At 38.4% G+C, this 18,082-nt stretch overlaps 1 protein-coding gene across 4 annotated transcripts; it reads right to left on the bottom strand.

The window, feature by feature from the left end:
* Nucleotides 1–549: 549 nt before the first annotated feature.
* PCDH18 (protocadherin 18) lies at nt 550–14,250 on the bottom strand. 4 transcript variants are annotated; one of them, XM_005607847.4, is made up of 4 exons: nt 11,027–14,250; nt 10,139–10,227; nt 9,886–10,049; nt 550–2,498 (listed from the first exon to the last, which is right to left on the bottom strand). In XM_005607847.4, exons 1-4 carry the CDS (start codon nt 13,502–13,504, stop codon nt 1,831–1,833), a joined length of 3,399 nt encoding a protein of 1,132 aa, XP_005607904.2. In that variant the 5' UTR covers nt 13,505–14,250; the 3' UTR covers nt 550–1,830. The 4 variants fall into 4 exon arrangements, with proteins under 4 accessions (XP_005607904.2, XP_003364564.2, XP_005607905.2 ...); XM_003364516.5 differs by having other exon boundaries at nt 10,139–10,224; nt 11,027–14,163; XM_005607848.4 differs by having other exon boundaries at nt 550–2,503; nt 11,027–14,075.
* Nucleotides 14,251–18,082: the final 3,832 nt, after the last annotated feature.

Genomic DNA, 18,082 nt, shown 5'->3' with positions numbered 1-18,082 from the left:
AACTGAAATTTCAATGTAATTATAGTCCCTCCTATAAAGGAATATGTGCCTTTTGAAAGACATAACATCTATTTGATGTGGTACTCATTTGAGAATTAAAATATCTGAGTTTAGCCACTTTTAGGTTATTTAACTTTCCTAGTATTTCAATTCCCCACTAGTAAACCAAGGAGAATAATATTTTCACCTCTTGGAAACATTATAAGGGGACATTTTTCTTGACACAACTTAATACAAAATGTTATGAAGACTTTTTTCTTTTAATTTGAAAAATGTTTAAGTAGTTATTTGATTATTCTTTTTTCTTTACACCTCAAATACATTTAATTCTATAATCTACTGGGAATAAGGTAGACTACTTTCATTCCCACTACACGTCTCAAATTCATTCCTTTTCCATTGTGTTTTTCTTGTTTGCCAAGCCAGCTGAATGTTCCTTCTTATTCCAAAGCCAAAGACGCATTATCCTCTCATGAAGGGCAGGCTTCAAGCAAAGCTTTCGAACATATATGTAGGAAAAGGTCTCTGATTTATGGACAGTTCTCTAGCTTTACTTTAATTTTCCTTTTATTTTCATTGACAGTAAAATTTTCTGAGAGTACAATCAAGATAGTGTATTCATAGAAATAACATTAATTGAAGCTTCGTCATAAATGAGAACGGTCATAATCACGATCTCCCTTACCAAGGCATTCCACACAGAGAAATAACAGCACAATAAATAAAGAATGTCTCATTTATCACACAAATAAAACAGAATTGCAATAACAAAAGTGTAATTTTATAAATGTTCTTACACTAAAAATAAAAGCAAAAATATAAAATCATGCACTGGAGACAAAAGCTAAAAGTGAATAGTTATAGCAAAAACATTGCAAAAGATAAAAATGTTCAAGTATTGTGAGAGGAGAGGGGAAAATTCCAATAAAACAGTTTCAGAATAAATCAATGATATTTACTACCCTAGGACGGACACTGACAAAACTGTCTTTGCCCATTAATACTTGACGCTGTTAGAATGCATACTGCCATCCATTTAAGGGACAGATTCCATTTCCTTGGAGCATGTCTCCTGTTACAAGGTTGGAATGAAATTTATTGTTTACCTTGATTATAAATAGACAATAACACTTTAGGAGAAATATTCTCAAGAATACGCCAGAGTGAAGCCTTGCAATAGTGGGGGCCTAGGAGTTAGGAAACATTCACTCTCGTACTATTTTCATCATTGTCTGTGAAAGATACTTCTCAGTCCTGAAACAAAATTTCACCTCATATTTCAATTTTGCTGTTGAGTAGAACTAGCAGAACTAGCAGAAAACAGTAAAAATAATAAAAATAGTAATAATAAAATAGTTTAACATTTTCATTGATGCGGAATTTTTAAAAAGTATTGAAAAAGAAGTTGCATCACTTAATGGAACTAAGAATTATATAATGCTTTAGTGGGGTTCTTTCTACAGCATAACAATTTCTTTCCCAACATAACTAATCTAAGCAGTGCTCTTATACTTCGTGGTTGAATAGCATATCGGATTTGAACAGTGGCTAGTTTCTACATGATTAGGAAAGATATGTTTGTCATGGGAGTAAAAAAATAAAATTTGTCTGTTAAATTACACATAAATATAAGGTACAAATGTATTTTTAAAATACAGATTAAAATAATCACACTTGCATTGTGTACATACGAAAATACAGTATTTAATATTCAATATACACACACACATTTATGATAAATGTAACTATTTGGCAATGCCAGTTCTTTCAGGGTTCTCTCTGTCCCCTATTTCCATATATATGGAAACAAAAATGCTTTGCTAAACTCTCCTAGCTCTGGCGGACATCCTGGAGCAGTTTGTTAATCTCAGCCACTAGCTCACTGGCATCCATGAGTTCATGTTTCCCGTCGTTGAGGTGGTTGAGCACATTGTCAAAATCATCTTCTTCATAATTTTCAGGGATCTCCTCCATGGCCGGCAGCCATTTTGAAGAAGGTTGCACACTGGAATGAGTTCCAAGTGGGGGCCCAGAGTTGGTGGTGGGATTTTGAAAATGTGTACTGGCTGCCCAGGCCGCCACCCCTTGTGGGTAACCCACAGTCTTGGCTGGCAAAGGTCCCTTCCGGCGTTCCAGAGAGTTGGACCGATCCATCTCACTGCACTCAGAATAGGTGTCCAGGGAAGGGGGTAAGAGGCGCTGGAACACGCTGCTCATTTCCGAAAGCAGAGAAGATGTGCTGTTATCTCCAGAGTCCTCATCGTTTGGGGAGTCCTTCCCAAAAGTGGAGAAACTCTTCTTCTTCTCACCAGAGTCTGCAGGCTGGGCGTCATCTTCAAGACTCTGATGTGGATGCTGCTGCTGGGGCTGTGCTGGGAATTCTTCCCCCGGAATGAACATGTTACTCCTATAGTCAGAGGATGGTGAGGGCAGCGGCGGCATCCAGCACTGGTCAGAGTGTCCCAGGACTCTGCACTCCTCCGTGCAGAGCCTCATAGCTGCACTCAAGGAAAACAGTGGGGATTCATTATTATACTTAGCATGACTCAAAATGATAGAAAAATTGTGCTTGTATTTTTTAAAAAATAGAATGAGACAACTTTAAACTACTATGATACTAACCAGCTATTTTACTCACTACATGGACTACAATTAAGATTTTAATTTGAATGCCGGTTGTATGGCCCTCTATAAGTCATGTCTGTTCATGTATTTTTTTTTCTTATCAAATAAGTAAAGGAGGATTATGACTCGTACTTCTCAGGAATATCATTTCTGCTACTCAAGTACAGAGAAAATGGATTGATAACTTATACATGAGAATGGTGGAAAGGAGCTAAGGTGTGGGTGATGAAATATTTGCTAAACATAAATTCTAAAAAAAAAAAAAAAGCTGTAAGGTGAAATATATAATTTTAGAATGCCATGAGATAATCCTGGAGTAATACCTTTGAGTAACTTTCTAGATATTGAGGTCTACCCGACCTACTTTACTTTTAATAGAGGCGCTGAGGATATAATAAGCTTGAAGCTCATTATACTTATTAATCTCTCTTAAAGGTATTCTTGATTATTTACTGACTTGTTATTTACAATAGCAGTGTAAAGTATTCTCAACTACCAGGCATCAGTAGTTACCCAGTTAAGAAGCCTTCTTTTAAAGGCTTGAAATTCAAATGAATGGAAAAATCATCAATAGATGAAAAGCATGAAATACCCATTGGCTAGTTCTTCCAGATATCACGATGCCATATTGGAATGTGAGTTGCCACACTCAGAGGAAATAATATGATACGAGAAAAGCAGAAAAAGAAAGAGGGGAGCAAAATCTCTAAGTTTGGCAAACACAATGACTAAACTACATACCAATTAGGAAATGCAAAGATGTAAAAGATAGTCCACAAATCATCTGTCTCTTTCAACGACAATTAAGTCTCTTCAATATTATGATTTCATTTTAGAGCAAATGACAGAATGCAGAAAATGCAAAGTAATTATCTTAGATGTGAATGAAAACTGGATTGACATCAGCATACCTATAGATTCAGAGCTAATTCTGTAGATCTGGCTACTTATGAAAGATTTCTCTTCCTCTCAAATTATTGTTAGAAAGGATGACTCTTGAGCAATGCCAAATCTCTTGTCAGTGGACGTAAGTGTCTATTGTGTTGACTGCTGAATCTCCAGCCCTGAGTGAAGTGTCTGTATAGAATAGACATTCACTACATATTTTCTAATCATCAGGAAAATTTAAATCAAAACCACAATGAAATATTACCTCAAATCTGTCAGGACTGTTATAAAAAACAAAAATAACAAGTGTTGTTGAGGATGTAGAGAAACTGGAACCGTGGTACAAATGGGAATGCAAAATGGTGTAGCCGCTATGGAAAACAATACAGAGGTTCCTCAATAAATTAAAAATAAGACTACTGTATTACCCAGCAATTCCACTTCTAGGTATTTATCCAAAAGAATTGAAATCAGGATCTCAAAAAGATATTAGCACTCACCTGTTCACCTCAGCACTATTCACCATAGCCAAGATGTGAAAACAAACTTAAATGTCCACTGACAGATGAATGAAGAAAATGTGCTATATGCCTACAATGAAATATTATTCAGCCTTAACAAAAGAAGGAAACTCTGAAATACGTGACACCATGGATGAACCTTGAGGACATTATGCTTAGCAAAATAAGCTAGTCGCAGAAGGACAAATACTGCATGATTCCACATATATGGGGTATCTAAAATGGTCAAATTCGTAGAATCCACGAGTGGAATGGTGGTTACCAACTGTTGGTTGGATAGGGTGATGGGGAATTGTTAACCAACAGGCATAAAGTTTCAGTTAAGCAAGATGAATAAGTTCTAGAGATCTGTTGTACAACATTGTTTCCATAGTTAAGAATACTGTATTATACAGTTAAAAATTTGTTAAGCAGGTAGATCTCATGTTAAGTGTTCTTATACAACAAAAGTACTTTTAAAAAAGATTGATGTACAAAAAAAAAAAGAAAAGTAAGGAGCAAATGTTACCTTTCAAAAAAGGAGAAGGCAAGGACTTGGTTAGGTGGGGAAATCACTGGTCTTCATCGCTTGAACCTTTGAGATAATACCTCATCAATTCTGGACCTAAATTCTCTCTTTTTTTTTTTTTTTCCTGATCAGGAAGATTGTCCCTGAGCTAACATCTGTGCCAGTCTTCCTCTATTTTATATGTGGGATGCTGCCACAGCATGGCTTGATGAGTGGTGTGTGGGTCCATGCCCAGGACCCGAACCTGTAAACCCTGGGCCCCTGAAGCAGAGTGTGTGAACTCAACTACTACGCCACTGGGCTGGTCCCTGAACCTCAATTCTTAATAGAGAATGGGATAAGCCGAGAAACAAAAACAGAGCAAGAATTGTGAGTGGAAAAAAAAGTCTGATTGCTAGGAAAGCTAAAAATACAAAGTAGGGAAAAATGCAGAGAGTGTGTGAATATCGATTCTGTGAGAATCACTGTGGGGTAAAAGAAAGAGGGCGAATATCAAGAATCATTGTGTAATTTTACTATGAAGAAAAGTTAAATTTAAATAAGGAAGGATGACTAAAGAATAAAAGCGTGGTTAGAGATGCTGACTTCATGCATTACTACTCTTTGGAAATATTTACCAATTTTTGATCATCATTTAATGTGGACAAAACCAAAAAGAGTTGAAAGTAACTGGAATAGCTTAATAGCAATGAGGTTTTCTCGGCAGTGAAATAACTATCAAAGTGGTAAAGCATTGTTTCCCTAATTCCCGGAGTCTCTGAAAATGGAAAGGAGACCTGCCTATATTGTCTTACTCACATCCTGTTGGAAGGAAGGGGAGCAGACCTGATGCCACCTCTTCATTTGTTTTCTGGCCTTTAATTCTGTGGGAAGGACTTGATTGTTTGATTGGCTCTGTCTTGTTTTAATGTTTAATGGCAAGAGGGAATAAAAGGAAAATTACATTGGCTCCTACGGCTCCTGAGCATGATCAACCTTCTAGAGAATTGAATACACTGAAAGTAATCAACAATACAATCTGGATGATTAAAATGACAGGTCATGTTCAAAAATAATTTTAGTCATGGGGATTTTTTAAATAGGGAATGCTATTTTACAAGTTCACAATAAACAAATGGGGCTTTACTTATAAAATAACAAATTAACATAAAATTTTAAAATTCTGAAAATATGAAAAATTAAAGAAAGGCTAATGGAGAGAAGGGTGGCAAAAATAATAGAGATGAAAGAGCAGTGGTGCAGAGGAGGGCATTTCTCAGTTTCACTAATATTGTCAACCTTTTCCCTGGAGACTCAACTGTGTGAAAACATTCTCAGAGTATGTAATTCAGCATCACAGATGTTCCATCCCATAGCCAAGGAATCTGGACTTGCTGGCAAGTGGTGCAAGTGGCTAATCTTTCTGTCACTCCTTCAAAGCTCCGCCAGGTGGTATAGTTCCTCTGCGGAGGGGAAGACTCCTTTCCGACTACAAGCTGAGAACTCTTCTTTCCCACTACGTGACTATCGATTTCATCACTGTACTATGCCTCATGGGTAGGGCAGGAAGCAAGCATCAAATATGTGAAGAAAAATGTCTGTCTAACTTCCATCAAGCCATTGGTCACTGGGTGATCAATCACTTACCTATTAAGAGCCTTCTATATGTGAAACACTATGATAGCTCCCTGCCCTCAGACGGTTTCAGTCTAGTTCTGAGTCATGTGTGCCACATGCCCAAAGTGTCAAACTATATGATGCTGAGGGCATGTCGAGAAAAGAAGAAAGAGTAGAGGAGGAGGCCGAAGTAGTTAAAGAAAGAGCAGCATGAAACAAACTCTGACAGGTTAAACAGGATTTGGACAGACAAAGTGAAGAGAAGCCAGTTTTTCATGTAGAAGGACGTCATGGGCAAAGGATTGGGGTGTTAAATGAAGAGACGACCCTGCCTATTGCAAAAGACAGAAAAAAGCCCAAACTGAAAGTTAATAAACTAGCAGTGGATTTCACTGTCTTTGGCATGCCAAGATAAATAGTTGAATTAGGTGTTGCTGGGCAACAAAAGTCAATTATTGATTTTGAACCAAAAAATGTGAATTAAAATGTTCTGAGAAAATTGTTCAAGCTGCACAAAGAAAAGAACGACCAGAGAGTGAATATCAGCTCGTATGCTGGTGTGGTCAACCAGCCATGGAAGAAAGGCCAGAAGTAGGAGACCAGCCATGAGAATGGAGAGAAAATGGAATTAAAGAGGAATGCTTAAGTTAAGTAATCACAGATGCCAGACTGATGAAAAGTGGAATGAGCTCAGTCAAGATGGACTATCACAAAAACATCCTGGTGCAGCTAATACACTGGGAAAACAGAGATTTGCAGGAAAATTTGTAGTACTGTAGTTTAAAGTTGAATGAGTAAGGAAGAAAGTATGTTGACAAACATGAGCCAACAGACAAAAATGCATTCTGATTTAACTGCTCAGAATACTGGATATTTCTGTGGGAATAAATAGAAGGAACGACCAGAAATGACCCTGTTGGCAGGCAGTGCGACATAACATAATCTATATTTGATCACAGTCTAATGCAGAAAAACAGTTTGAATAAGACACTTAAGTTCTAAAAATATTCATGCTTTAGAAAACTGCTCTGATTTCTGTTAATGGTATTCAGATGTGGACTCACATTTTTTTGTACTTGGGATATTTCCTGGGAATCTAAGTTTACAAAGCACAAGTTTTACACTCTAATGTGCCACAGAAGCTGCCAGCATGAATAATAAACCAGAATATGGGTGAAATATTAGCAGAATGATGGTCATAATTAAGGGACAGTTATCTCTGTATAGGTACTGAGTAGGCACATTTCTACCTATACTAGCCAAACGTGAAAAAAGCATAAAATATTTTATGGATCATTGGTGATTTCCTGGTGCTCTCTGTTTCCAGAATAGTTTCTACCACATCCCCCATGGAGGCAGGTAGCTAGTAAGGCAGAGAGGCATCTACTGCAATACAATCTGTTGTAATGCAATGCCAGGCACCAGCAAAATAGCTCTCCCACCACTCAGATTCAGTATGGTTGTGTGAACATGAAACTGTTTTTTAAAAGATTGTCTATACATAAGTGGTGTTATTAAAGATAATATAAAAGTGGGCCTCTAACTTTGAAAAGAAATGTAACTTGGAAGGAGTCTAAACTCACTCACTAAACAAGACTCACTATGATCTAGAGTTTATCAATATCGACTTACTGTTTCCCCAATGTCTTTATTCTTTAACATTTATTTTTATTTTATTTTTTAAATTCAAGCCTTAGATAACTCTCCTGCCATGAATATATCTGGTAGTGGTAACTTTGAAAATACAAGAAAAAGTAGAAGAGGAGCCTTGCCCTTTTGAAAAAACAAAGACCATGACTGGCTATTAGAATTATACGATTTTTGCATTAAAAAGGATTTTAGGCATCATTTAGGCCCATGAATGGCAAGGTTATCTAAGTAGGGGCAGTTATCTGCTTTTAACTATGCTGATAAATTAAAATTTCAATGAATAGACTTCATACAATTTTTAAAATCACTTACATAATACAATATTGATATTATACCATTATGTTACTTTCCTGTTTTAGGAAATAATGTGATTTGGGAAATCACATTATTCTAAATTAGGGATCGATATTCAAAATTAGAGTTCCGTCAGTAAAACAGAATCATAGAAAGTCAGCCAGCTCCTTCATTTCATGGATAACAATAATAAAACTGTCCTTGAGCAAGTTGTCTGAGGCCGCATATATTCCATTAGATTTTCAGAGATTTCTCCTTAAATTGATCTAAGTAGTCTATGAATTTAAAAAACCAAGACACCTTGGATGACTGTGTAAACACTGACTGTCATGGCCATTGCTCGTAGGCCTTCGGGCCACTAGAAGTCCTTTCCAGAAATGCATACTGTAATGATGCCATTAAGTAGACAGCTTTTAATAGTGTCATGGAGGGTAATAAGACTTTAGAATGTGAGAACAAATACGTCACTCAACTTATTTAAAAAAAAACCCAGAACCTGTTACATTATATTACTCTAAATAGATTAGTACTTAAGAGTATGAGAATTGGTTCAGATCTCACCTCTATCATGTACAAAATGCCTGATTTTGGACACATTTTTCAACTTTTATAAGCTTCAGTTTTCAAATCTAAAACAATATGAACACTACTGTTACTACCACCACCATTACTAATCCCAACCTCAAAGTCCTGGGGAAGTAACGTGGTACAGAACTCCTCAGGGGCCCGGAGTGAACACTGGGACGGGGTCGGGGGCTATTCCTGGGACTGCCCCAGCTGGCACTCCCACTGCTGTAGCTGCTGCCACCACCACAGCTGAACTGACAAGGGCTGGAGTTTCTATTTCCTGATTTCTCCTGAATTTCTGTGGCTCTCTGAAGCTCCCTCATGTCTACTTCTTAAACTCTCTTACTTATCTGTATTTAGAAAATAGATGTTCGGTGGGACTCAGATGGGTCATATAGTTTTGTTCTGCTTTTATTTATTGAATCACAGTCCTTTGATCAACATTCAGTGGAATTTAGAAACATAGGTAGCCGAAGGAACATTTCTGTGCTCCTGAGAGTTGATTTAATATTACAGGCTTTAGTAACGGGGTTGCTACAATGATGCAGTCAGTATTTACCAGTTGGTTCAGAGAGTTTCGACTGCACAATTAAAGAGACTCTAAGGAAAACGTGGCCCACAGTTTACTAGCATCTCCTCCATCTAGCTGTGTCCTTATAAAATCCGCTCTTGGACCCCTGTTCCTCTTCCATTACAGTGCAGACATAAAATGAAAGGTGGCACAAAAATTCTATGCTTACCACCTACAAAGATGCATTCTTTCTCCTATTTTTAGTGATTAAATTGTACCATTTCCTAGTGTATTTTAACCTCTGATTCTGTGAGTTGGTTCCCATCACAGGAAATGTGTCCTCCAAATTATAGTCTAGTTCACCACTAGGCACCAAAACAGGCTGTCTGAAGAAAAACAACCACCCAGTCATTTTATAGAGTTGCTCAAGAGTGTTCTATGGCAGTACTGGATGGGGTCGAAAGAAAAGTGGTGAGGTTTTTTATTCTCCTGTCCCCACTCCTTCCTTCTTGTTCTTTTAAGCTTACTCCTTCTCTATCAACTGCTTAATATGAATTTTAAGAAAATAATTTAAAAATGTTTCAGTTTCTGTTCATTGCTAATAGTGTGCAGATCACAGACACTTCAGTGCAAAGGATGAGAAGAATATAAGCATGGGAGAAATCTTTCACTTTACTGGCTTAGTAGATCTGAAAATAAGGATTTGTCTACCACTACCCTCTTACCTGCTGGAATTCTTCCATCTGTAAGAAACAGGTCGCTGAATCCTTCACCCAGCAGCCTGTCTATTGGAGAATCTCGCCCCAAATCATAATCACTGTCTCCTGCTTCACTGTCACCACGGCCACTGTCCTTCAAGCTAAATTTGTCCATGTCTTGAAGAGCATATCTAGAAAGATAAATCAGGCAAAGTATTGTTTTTACTCTTCAGCATTCATGCTATTGAGACTTAATAGGTAACATAAGGATAACTCATACCTATAGCTCCTGGAATATTTGTTTCCTCGAAAACTTGGCCTTGGCTGATATTGTCCCTGGTGAAGCATTGAAAGAAGCTGGGAGACCTGCTGGAAACCAAATAGACAGACCTGATTCCTGGAAACAAAACTCCAAAATACTCACACACTTTAAGCAAGGAACAACAGTTACTCACTATTTCATCCCAATAAGTTGAACATATTTTCTCTGTTTTAGAGATTTACATATGCTGGACTGTGGCAAATTAGGCAGCCAGTCACCAAATATAACTGAATATATCCCAGGGAGATTTGAGTGATCTAATACAACTGACATTTTTTTTTTTTTGAAAGAGGACTCCTTTATAAATAACAGATTGATTTTCTTTTGTTTTTATAGCTCAGATTAAAGTGATCAGTTAAAAAATGCATGGAAAATGCTGTAAAATACAACACTCTAAGACAGGAGGTTAAAATAATGTCAGAAAATTTTCAAAAGTTGCACAAATATAATATGCATTGAGATGCTATTCTGGAGGCCTCAGTGTTTGATTTTTCAGTACAGACCACAACTCTGAGCCTAAAGCAAGCCCCTTTACTTTTGGCTTCTAGTAGCTTATTCCGGAAAGTAAGGGGATTCTAACTAGATAGTCCTTTGCAAGCTGCACATCTACTTTTCAATATTATACAGAGTACACGCAAGTAAATGCTTTAAGAAAAACTTTAAACAGTATGCTAAAGTGTGTATACTTGCTACATATACACATGTAACTTGTATCCTATTTAATTTGCATATTCTTCACGTTGCTACTTCTTAATGGAAACGTTTAAGAACTAACAAAACACAGGCACAACTTCTGAACACTAACAGCTGACTTTGTCAGTGAACTGGTGCTGTGTGTGATCTTACCTCAACAGCAGGAGTGGCATGGGTGAGTTCTAAGGAGAAATTCTCTGGCACGTGGTTCGATGAGATTGTCACCAAACTGTTGAGAGACTGGTGACTGTTGTGACTCTGCCGGCTGCCCATTTGTCCTCTTTCTAAGGTAGGAGATGAAGATGGAGACGATCTGTGATGAGATCTGATGGGCAGAGTGCCGTTTATGGTAGGCACCAATGTAATGTCCCCTTTGTGAATCTGCCTGGATGGTCTTTTGGGGTGGTGCTGGTAAGTGGATTCTGCTACCCTGCAGTTGTAGGATCTAGTATCTTTCTTTTCTCGGTTACACCTCGTTGCGAACAGCACCATAATAACCAACAACACTGCACAAATTGCTCCTAAGGAAATAATTATAATCATGGAGACATCCAAAGATGCCTGGCTTACTGAGGTCATTGCTGTACTTGTCACTGACTCTGCATATTCAAGGATCATGCACTTCAGAAGGACTTTGGTATGCAGCTGAGGATTGCCTTTGTCCTGGATGATAACTGAGAGCTCCCATTCTGTGTAGGGAACAGATTCCATGCTCACATTGGTATGGATGTCACATGACCGGGGATCAATTACAAAGATATTCTCCTCATTACCTGCTACGATGGAGCAGCTGAGTTCAGCATTTGCACCAGAGTCTCTGTCAATTGCCCTTATTCTTGTGACGTGAAAGCCACTGTCAGCCCCTTTGGGGATGGAGATTTCTGCAGTATTATTGCGCAGTGTAGGCCCTATAACCACAGGGACATTATCATTTTCATCAATGATGGTAAGCACAACTGTAGTATTGCTTACAAGTTGCTTCGGACTTCCTCCATCTCTGGCTTCGACCACAAAAGTGATCTGACTCACTTCTTCATGATCAAAGATTCTGAGGGCATAAATGGCTCCATTAGATGGGTCAATAGTTACATATGTAGTTATGGAACTTCCTAGGATAAAACTCTCCAAAATGGTATATGTAACTTGTCCATTTTCCCCAAGATCAGGATCTGTGGCTGTAACAGTTGTGATATACGCCCCAGGCGAGTTATTCTCCGAGATTGCAAATTCATATCGACTTCTCTGGAAGTGGGGTGGATTGTCATTTATATCATTGATTTGAACAGTAAAATGTTTTACTGTAGAGAGACTGGGTGTCCCCTTGTCCTCAGCGATTACAGTCAAGCTGTATTCAGACCTCTTTTCTCTATCCAGTGTGGCATTTGTCAAGATTAAATAATTGTTTTCATAAGTCTTTTGAAGTTTAAAGTGACCATGTCCATGAAGCTTACAAACGATTTCTCCATTCAGCCCAGAATCTTTGTCCTGAACCCTGACTAAAGCAACAAATGTGTCAATAGGATCCCCTTCAAAGATGTAAGATATTTCTTCTTTTCCAGGGGACATGAGGTTTATGTTTATTTCCGGTTTATTGTCATTAACATCTACAACCTTAATTATAATCTTGCAATGAGCTGGGATTGAATTCGGACCCAGATCTTGAGCCTGAACGTCAATCTCATAGGATTTGGTGATTTCATAATCCACTTGCTTGAAAAGAGTCAAATGTCCTCTCTCTGAATCAATTTTAAAAGTCTCTATAATTTTAGGAGACACATGACTGCTGAAGGAATATACAATTTTCCCATTAGCGCCCTCATCTGGATCAGTGGCATTCAGATCTAGGAGCAAAGTGCCAACCGGGGAGTTTTCTAAGAGTTGTATTATATAAGACTGATGCTCAAAAGCAGGGCTGTTGTCATTGGAGTCTGAAATGCTGATTTTCAGAATGGATGAGCCAGACCTCTGAGGCACCCCCATGTCTGAGGCAGTAAGCTGAAGCTCATAGCTCGACTTCAGCTCCCGATCCAGCTCTCTCACCACTATGAGTTCTGCATACTTGGCTCCATCAGTCCTGGTCCGAACCTCAATATTAAAAAAATCATTGGCAGAGAGAGAATATGTGTGGAGGGAATTTTCCCCAACATCTGGATCAAATGCACTGTCCAGGGGGATACGAGTCCCCACGGCTGCGCTCTCTGATATCTCAATAGGTATGAGAGATCTTGAAAACTGGGGAGAATTGTCATTAATATCCAGCACTTCGACTTCAATATGGAAAAGCTGCAGATGCTCAGTGGGCAGAGTGATCACATCAAACTCAATGGAACAGTTCAAGTTTTTCTGGCATAGTTGTTCACGGTCAATTTTAGCCCCTATGCTGATTTCCCCATTATCCTCATTTACTACAAGTAGAGGAGAATTTCCCCTTTGCATGGCTCGAAAACGAACAGTGGAAGGATTCGGTAGCTTAACTAAAACATCAGCCACATCCTCAGATAGTCTTGCAATTACTGATCCAACCCTCTGCTCCTCATAAATCCTGTATTTCAAATTCTTGCTCAGTACCTCGGCGTTGAAAGATACCATCAGGATTGCAAAAACGAATCTAAAGTGCATTTTAGCATTCATTTGGTACACCGGTCAGTCTACTTGATTCCTCTCACAGAGCAAGTTAAAACAACCAAGCAATTCACTCAACTTCCTTTGGCAACTTAAAGCTAAGCGACATTTGGTACTTGAAACTTGAAAGCGTCTCTTAATAACACAGCACAGCAATTAACAGCTCGCAAACTTTTGTTTTATACACACCCACCGTGTCACGACTTCCAGATATTACCGGCATGGAGTCCGATCCTTGCATTTGTTTGGCTGTTTGTCCTCTTTGCAGGCAGACGTGTCACCTCCGCGTTTTCCCCCTTGTGTCGTAGGAATCCATCTATTGTAGGGTGCCGGCGGAGTCTGCAGTGGCTCTTTCCGGAGCGATTCTTTCTCCCTTTCTCTGCTCGGCTGCAGACTAAACACCCGTGATTGCTGACTCCAGTCTAAAATCTGTACAACTTCACTTCAACTCAGACAAAGCTCTCTTGCCCGGCGTGTGTTGAATCGCTTCCAGCCAATCAGCGTACTTCCAAATCAAAAGCTGATGGAGTCCCCAAAGCCAGGGCGGACGAGAAAGGAGGGTGGGAGAGGGAGAGAGACTGAGAGGAGGAAGGCGGGGGCCGGGGGTTTGAGGAGAGGAGGGAGCAGGGATGGTGGGGGCTGGGGAAGGAGGATGGGAGCAGCTCCTTGACTGCTCCTCCCTTCCTCCTCCCCACTCCCCCTCCTCCCTCTCATCTACTGCATTCACTTTCTCTGAGCGTGCCACGACAAAGGGGAGACAAATTACAGAAGAAAAACTTTAAATCAACTTCTGGTCGCCTTTATTTATACGGCATTTTAAATTGTTCTGGTTTTCCTAATTGCCCTTTCTTCTTCCACAAACATGTAATCGCCTTGCTTTCCGTAGTCTTTAAGTACTGGTTTAACTTAAAATACCTCTAAGTGCATTTTGTTGGTGGAGGAATTTAATAAAATTTGAAAACTTGCTTCTAATTATGCTTCTCAGGCCGCCTCCTTCCCCTCCCCCTCTGTAAATACTTGGGTCTTTCTCCTTCTGGGAGCACAAGCAGATTTTCCTGGGGCTCTGTTTTAAAGAAAGGAACAAGTAAAAAGGTTCCATTTTTTTGTTTTTCTTTCATCTTTATTCTTTGAAGATAAGAAAAAGGTTATTTTCCAGTCTTGATTTCTCTTAATTAGCAAGATTTAAAGGAACACCTTAGGATTTGAAACTAATTAACAATATAGTTCTACCTTACATCTCTCCTTGCCTTGAGTTTGGGCAAAATGATATTTCTTTGTCCTATACTTCAAAAAATCTTATTTACCTTGAGTAAAAGACATTTCATGCTTTAGCATGCCTGATTCTGCCACAGGGTACTATCTATACACCGTGAATCTTCACAATGAATACTGGGGGTACGTGGACGCGATAGTTTACAAGTCAATTTTTTATAATATATGTATTATTTATGAAAACACTTTTCAGATATGTATTTTAAAAACCCACAGCTTGTTTACATTGAAGAATAAAATGCCTGAGTTGAAAATTGCATTTTGTGTGCATCAAAATGCTAGGAAATGTGGGAGGCTTGTGCTCTATCCAGGTCACAGAAACTGATATGGTATTCTTATTTGAAAATATGATTATTTATGATGTTCTTTCTGCTCTGCAATTCCTTTTAAGTTTATCATCGTGGCTCTATTCTCGCTGCTTTTTTTTCATACCTCTTGCATTATTCCTCAGCTGTCTTCATACACTTGCATATTTGCTGTTTCACATAATCTCCCTGTCACTTTTTTTCCATTTATTTTCTCCCACTTTCTATTTTGCCCCCCAGAAACACATAAAAAAAAGTAATTTTCTGATTTTTCCACTTTGCTTACTCTCAGCAGAGCTCGGCAAAAGTCACTAAGAAGGTTCTTTCCAAAAAAGAAAGCAGAGTCGTCTCAGCATGAACTCTCCTCCTTTTTAGGCGTTCAAAAGCATTTTATAAGCCATTGTCTTTTTCTCCCCCTCCAGAAACCAGCACTGTGTGGCAAATTGTGCAGAATAGAAATGCCTATAATGAATGCATTTAGGACTGGGTCACGCTGATGAACATTCTGCCCCCATGAATAATACTGTTTTACACGTTTGTAGCCCTTTCAACTTGCTGATCCCCAAACCCTACAGGCAAACCAGAAAAACCACCACAACCAACTAGGACGTTAAAAACCCATAGCCATCTGGCCTAGGTCTCTAACAATCTGAGCCAATAATTATATCAATTCAGGCTTTAGTGAACCCCTTTGCAAACACCAAAAGAGCAAAGAAAGGAATTAGTGACCATTCAAAGTTGGGGTGAAAATTCAAAGGAGGTCTAATTCCATTCGTTCTAGGAGAGTTTTCTTTGTGGATGATGAGTCTATCCCCCAAAAACTCGAAGAGCAATGGACTTGATTACCTTCATGTAGAGGACATTTTTTCCTAATGCTCAAAAAATAAAAATAATTTAAAAATCTTTCTTTTATTTCTGACAGTGAGCTTGAACAGAGTTAATCATTGTGAAAAGAGCTTCAGATTAACTTACTGAAATATTTAAAATAGGTTGTAAATTAATAAATACTCATAAAGAATAAGTTTCTGTGAGTAAGTCTTCAAAGAACTTGGAATCCTTTCAGGAGAAAGGCTTTTTTTACTTGTGGTATCGTTCTCATCAAATACCATCTCATTTTCAGCTTGACGAGCTCTCCCTGAGAAAGTAAATATACTTCCTTAATAGTATTGTGCTTTTGACTTCTTCTTAGTATACACTACTCTGTTTTTCAAACTTGCTTTCCAAAAGTACAAAATAGAAAATAAATATTTTCTTTCACTTTTGATTAGTTACAGCAGTTCAAATGTTTATATTTGGTAGCCCTGAAAAGAAAATACTGAAAAAGCTTTCTCCTGTGTCATTTGCTATTTGAGAAAGGGTTTGTATGAGGAGAGAAAACAGATAAACTTCTGTCAGTTGTCAACTAAAGGTGATTTGATTGAACTTTCTCTTTCTTCTGAAATTTTGCAAAGCCATGAAGAAGGGTTAGACCCTCCAAAACAGCTTCTCAGACATCCTGTGAAGGAGAATTGATTGAATGGTCCTTAAAGTCCATCCACCTTTAATATGGCAGCCTTTGTTGACAAAGAAAGGAGATGGCTCCACCTCTTGAGGACTGTGGCATTCTGAGTGATTTTAGGTACGAGAACAAAGTGCTCCTAAGCTCCTGGAAGAGAACCTTGGCTCCTTCCATCTTGTTATGCATATTTTTTTTTTAAAGATTGGCACCTGAGCTGACAACTGTTGCCAATTATTTTTCCCCCCAAATGCCCCCAGTACATAGTTCTATATTTTACTTGTGGGTCCTTCTGGTTGTGGCATGTGGGATGCCACCTCAGTGTGGCCTGAGGAGTGGTGCCATGTCTGCGCCCAGGATCCAAACTGGAGAAACCCCGGGTTGCTGAAGCGGAGTGCATGAATTTAAACACTCAGCCATGGGGCCGGCCCCCTGTTGTGCATATTTTATCCACAAAGCTCCCTTTACCATTCAGCCTAAGTGGGTTGACAATTGCTCAACCTAGAGGAAAGGTATCAGCTGGCATTTGCAATACATCCTGTCACCTCTAATAACACTTTTATTATGCCATTTATTTTGATTACTTTTGTTTTAAAGAAAATGAAGCTTTATAATTCTAAATCTTTACTGTTTTCCTCCCTACTGAAGAGGAAGGGAAATGTGAGTCCCAATTGTAAAGCTCAAATGTCTCTTCATTACATGAAGAATAGTGTCTTTTTTGGTAGTGGAATACAAAATTAAAGTTACTAAAATTTCTCACAAGCAGATGTGGATTTTGTTTAAAAATTCTTAGTAATTAATTTGTATTTTGGTAGAGATATGAAATGAAAAAAAATGGGAGAAGGATAAATAATCACTTCCCTCTGACCATATCATGTCCTTTCCATCATCAAAAGAATAATATGGGATGTCACAATCTTCCTGTAGATTGTGTGAGTGCAACATTACACTCTTTCCTCACAGCATTCATTGTGGAATAGTCCTGCTTGACACCATATGTCCATAACAAGCCTAAGTAATACTCTACTGTGTGTCTTGGGACATTAGATAAGAACAAAAGCTTACCAGACAAAAGTTTCTAAAGTTAAGGAATCTCAATGCTCTGGAACTGTTGAAGATAGAAAGCTTGACTTTTTATGGGTCCAAGACATGTATGAATGCACGCACCATCAACTGGTAGCTATGTAATCTTGAACAAATTATTTGGCTTCTCTGAGTCTGTCTAATCCTCTGGGAATAATAATAATTTACTATAAAGAATTCTTCTAAGAACTAACTATCTGGGGCCTTTCATAGAGGCTGGCCTGGAGTAAACATACAACAAAGGTTAGTTTCCTTTTCTTAGCCTCTGTTTGTCTGTTTTCGTCCTAACATTCATTGAGGAAAAAAATGTGGATTATATCCACAGTCCCTGTTGCTTTTCAAACTTTTTGTTTAGATGCTTATACAGTTTTATGCTGAGAAGATGACGCTTTCTCCATTTTTGATTTATGAAACTCACCTTTGAAATGTAAT

Source organism: Equus caballus, chromosome 2, assembly GCF_041296265.1.
Source record: "Equus caballus isolate H_3958 breed thoroughbred chromosome 2, TB-T2T, whole genome shotgun sequence".
In the NCBI taxonomy this organism is placed as follows: Eukaryota; Metazoa; Chordata; class Mammalia; order Perissodactyla; family Equidae; genus Equus; species Equus caballus.
Note: the sequence above shows the minus strand (reverse complement) of the source record. Positions and strands in the feature narration are given on the sequence as shown.

Coding starts and splice junctions, on each gene's coding strand:
- PCDH18 (XM_005607847.4), bottom strand. CDS start 13,504: ATGAATGCTAAAATGCACTTTAGATTCGTTTTTGCAATCCTGATGGTA. Junction 10,050..10,138: donor AAATATTCCAGGAGCTATAG/GTATGAGTTATC, acceptor TTATCTTTCTAG/ATATGCTCTTCAAGACATGG. Junction 2,499..9,885: donor AGATGGAAGAATTCCAGCAG/GTAAGAGGGTAG, acceptor CCTTGAGTGCAG/CTATGAGGCTCTGCACGGAG.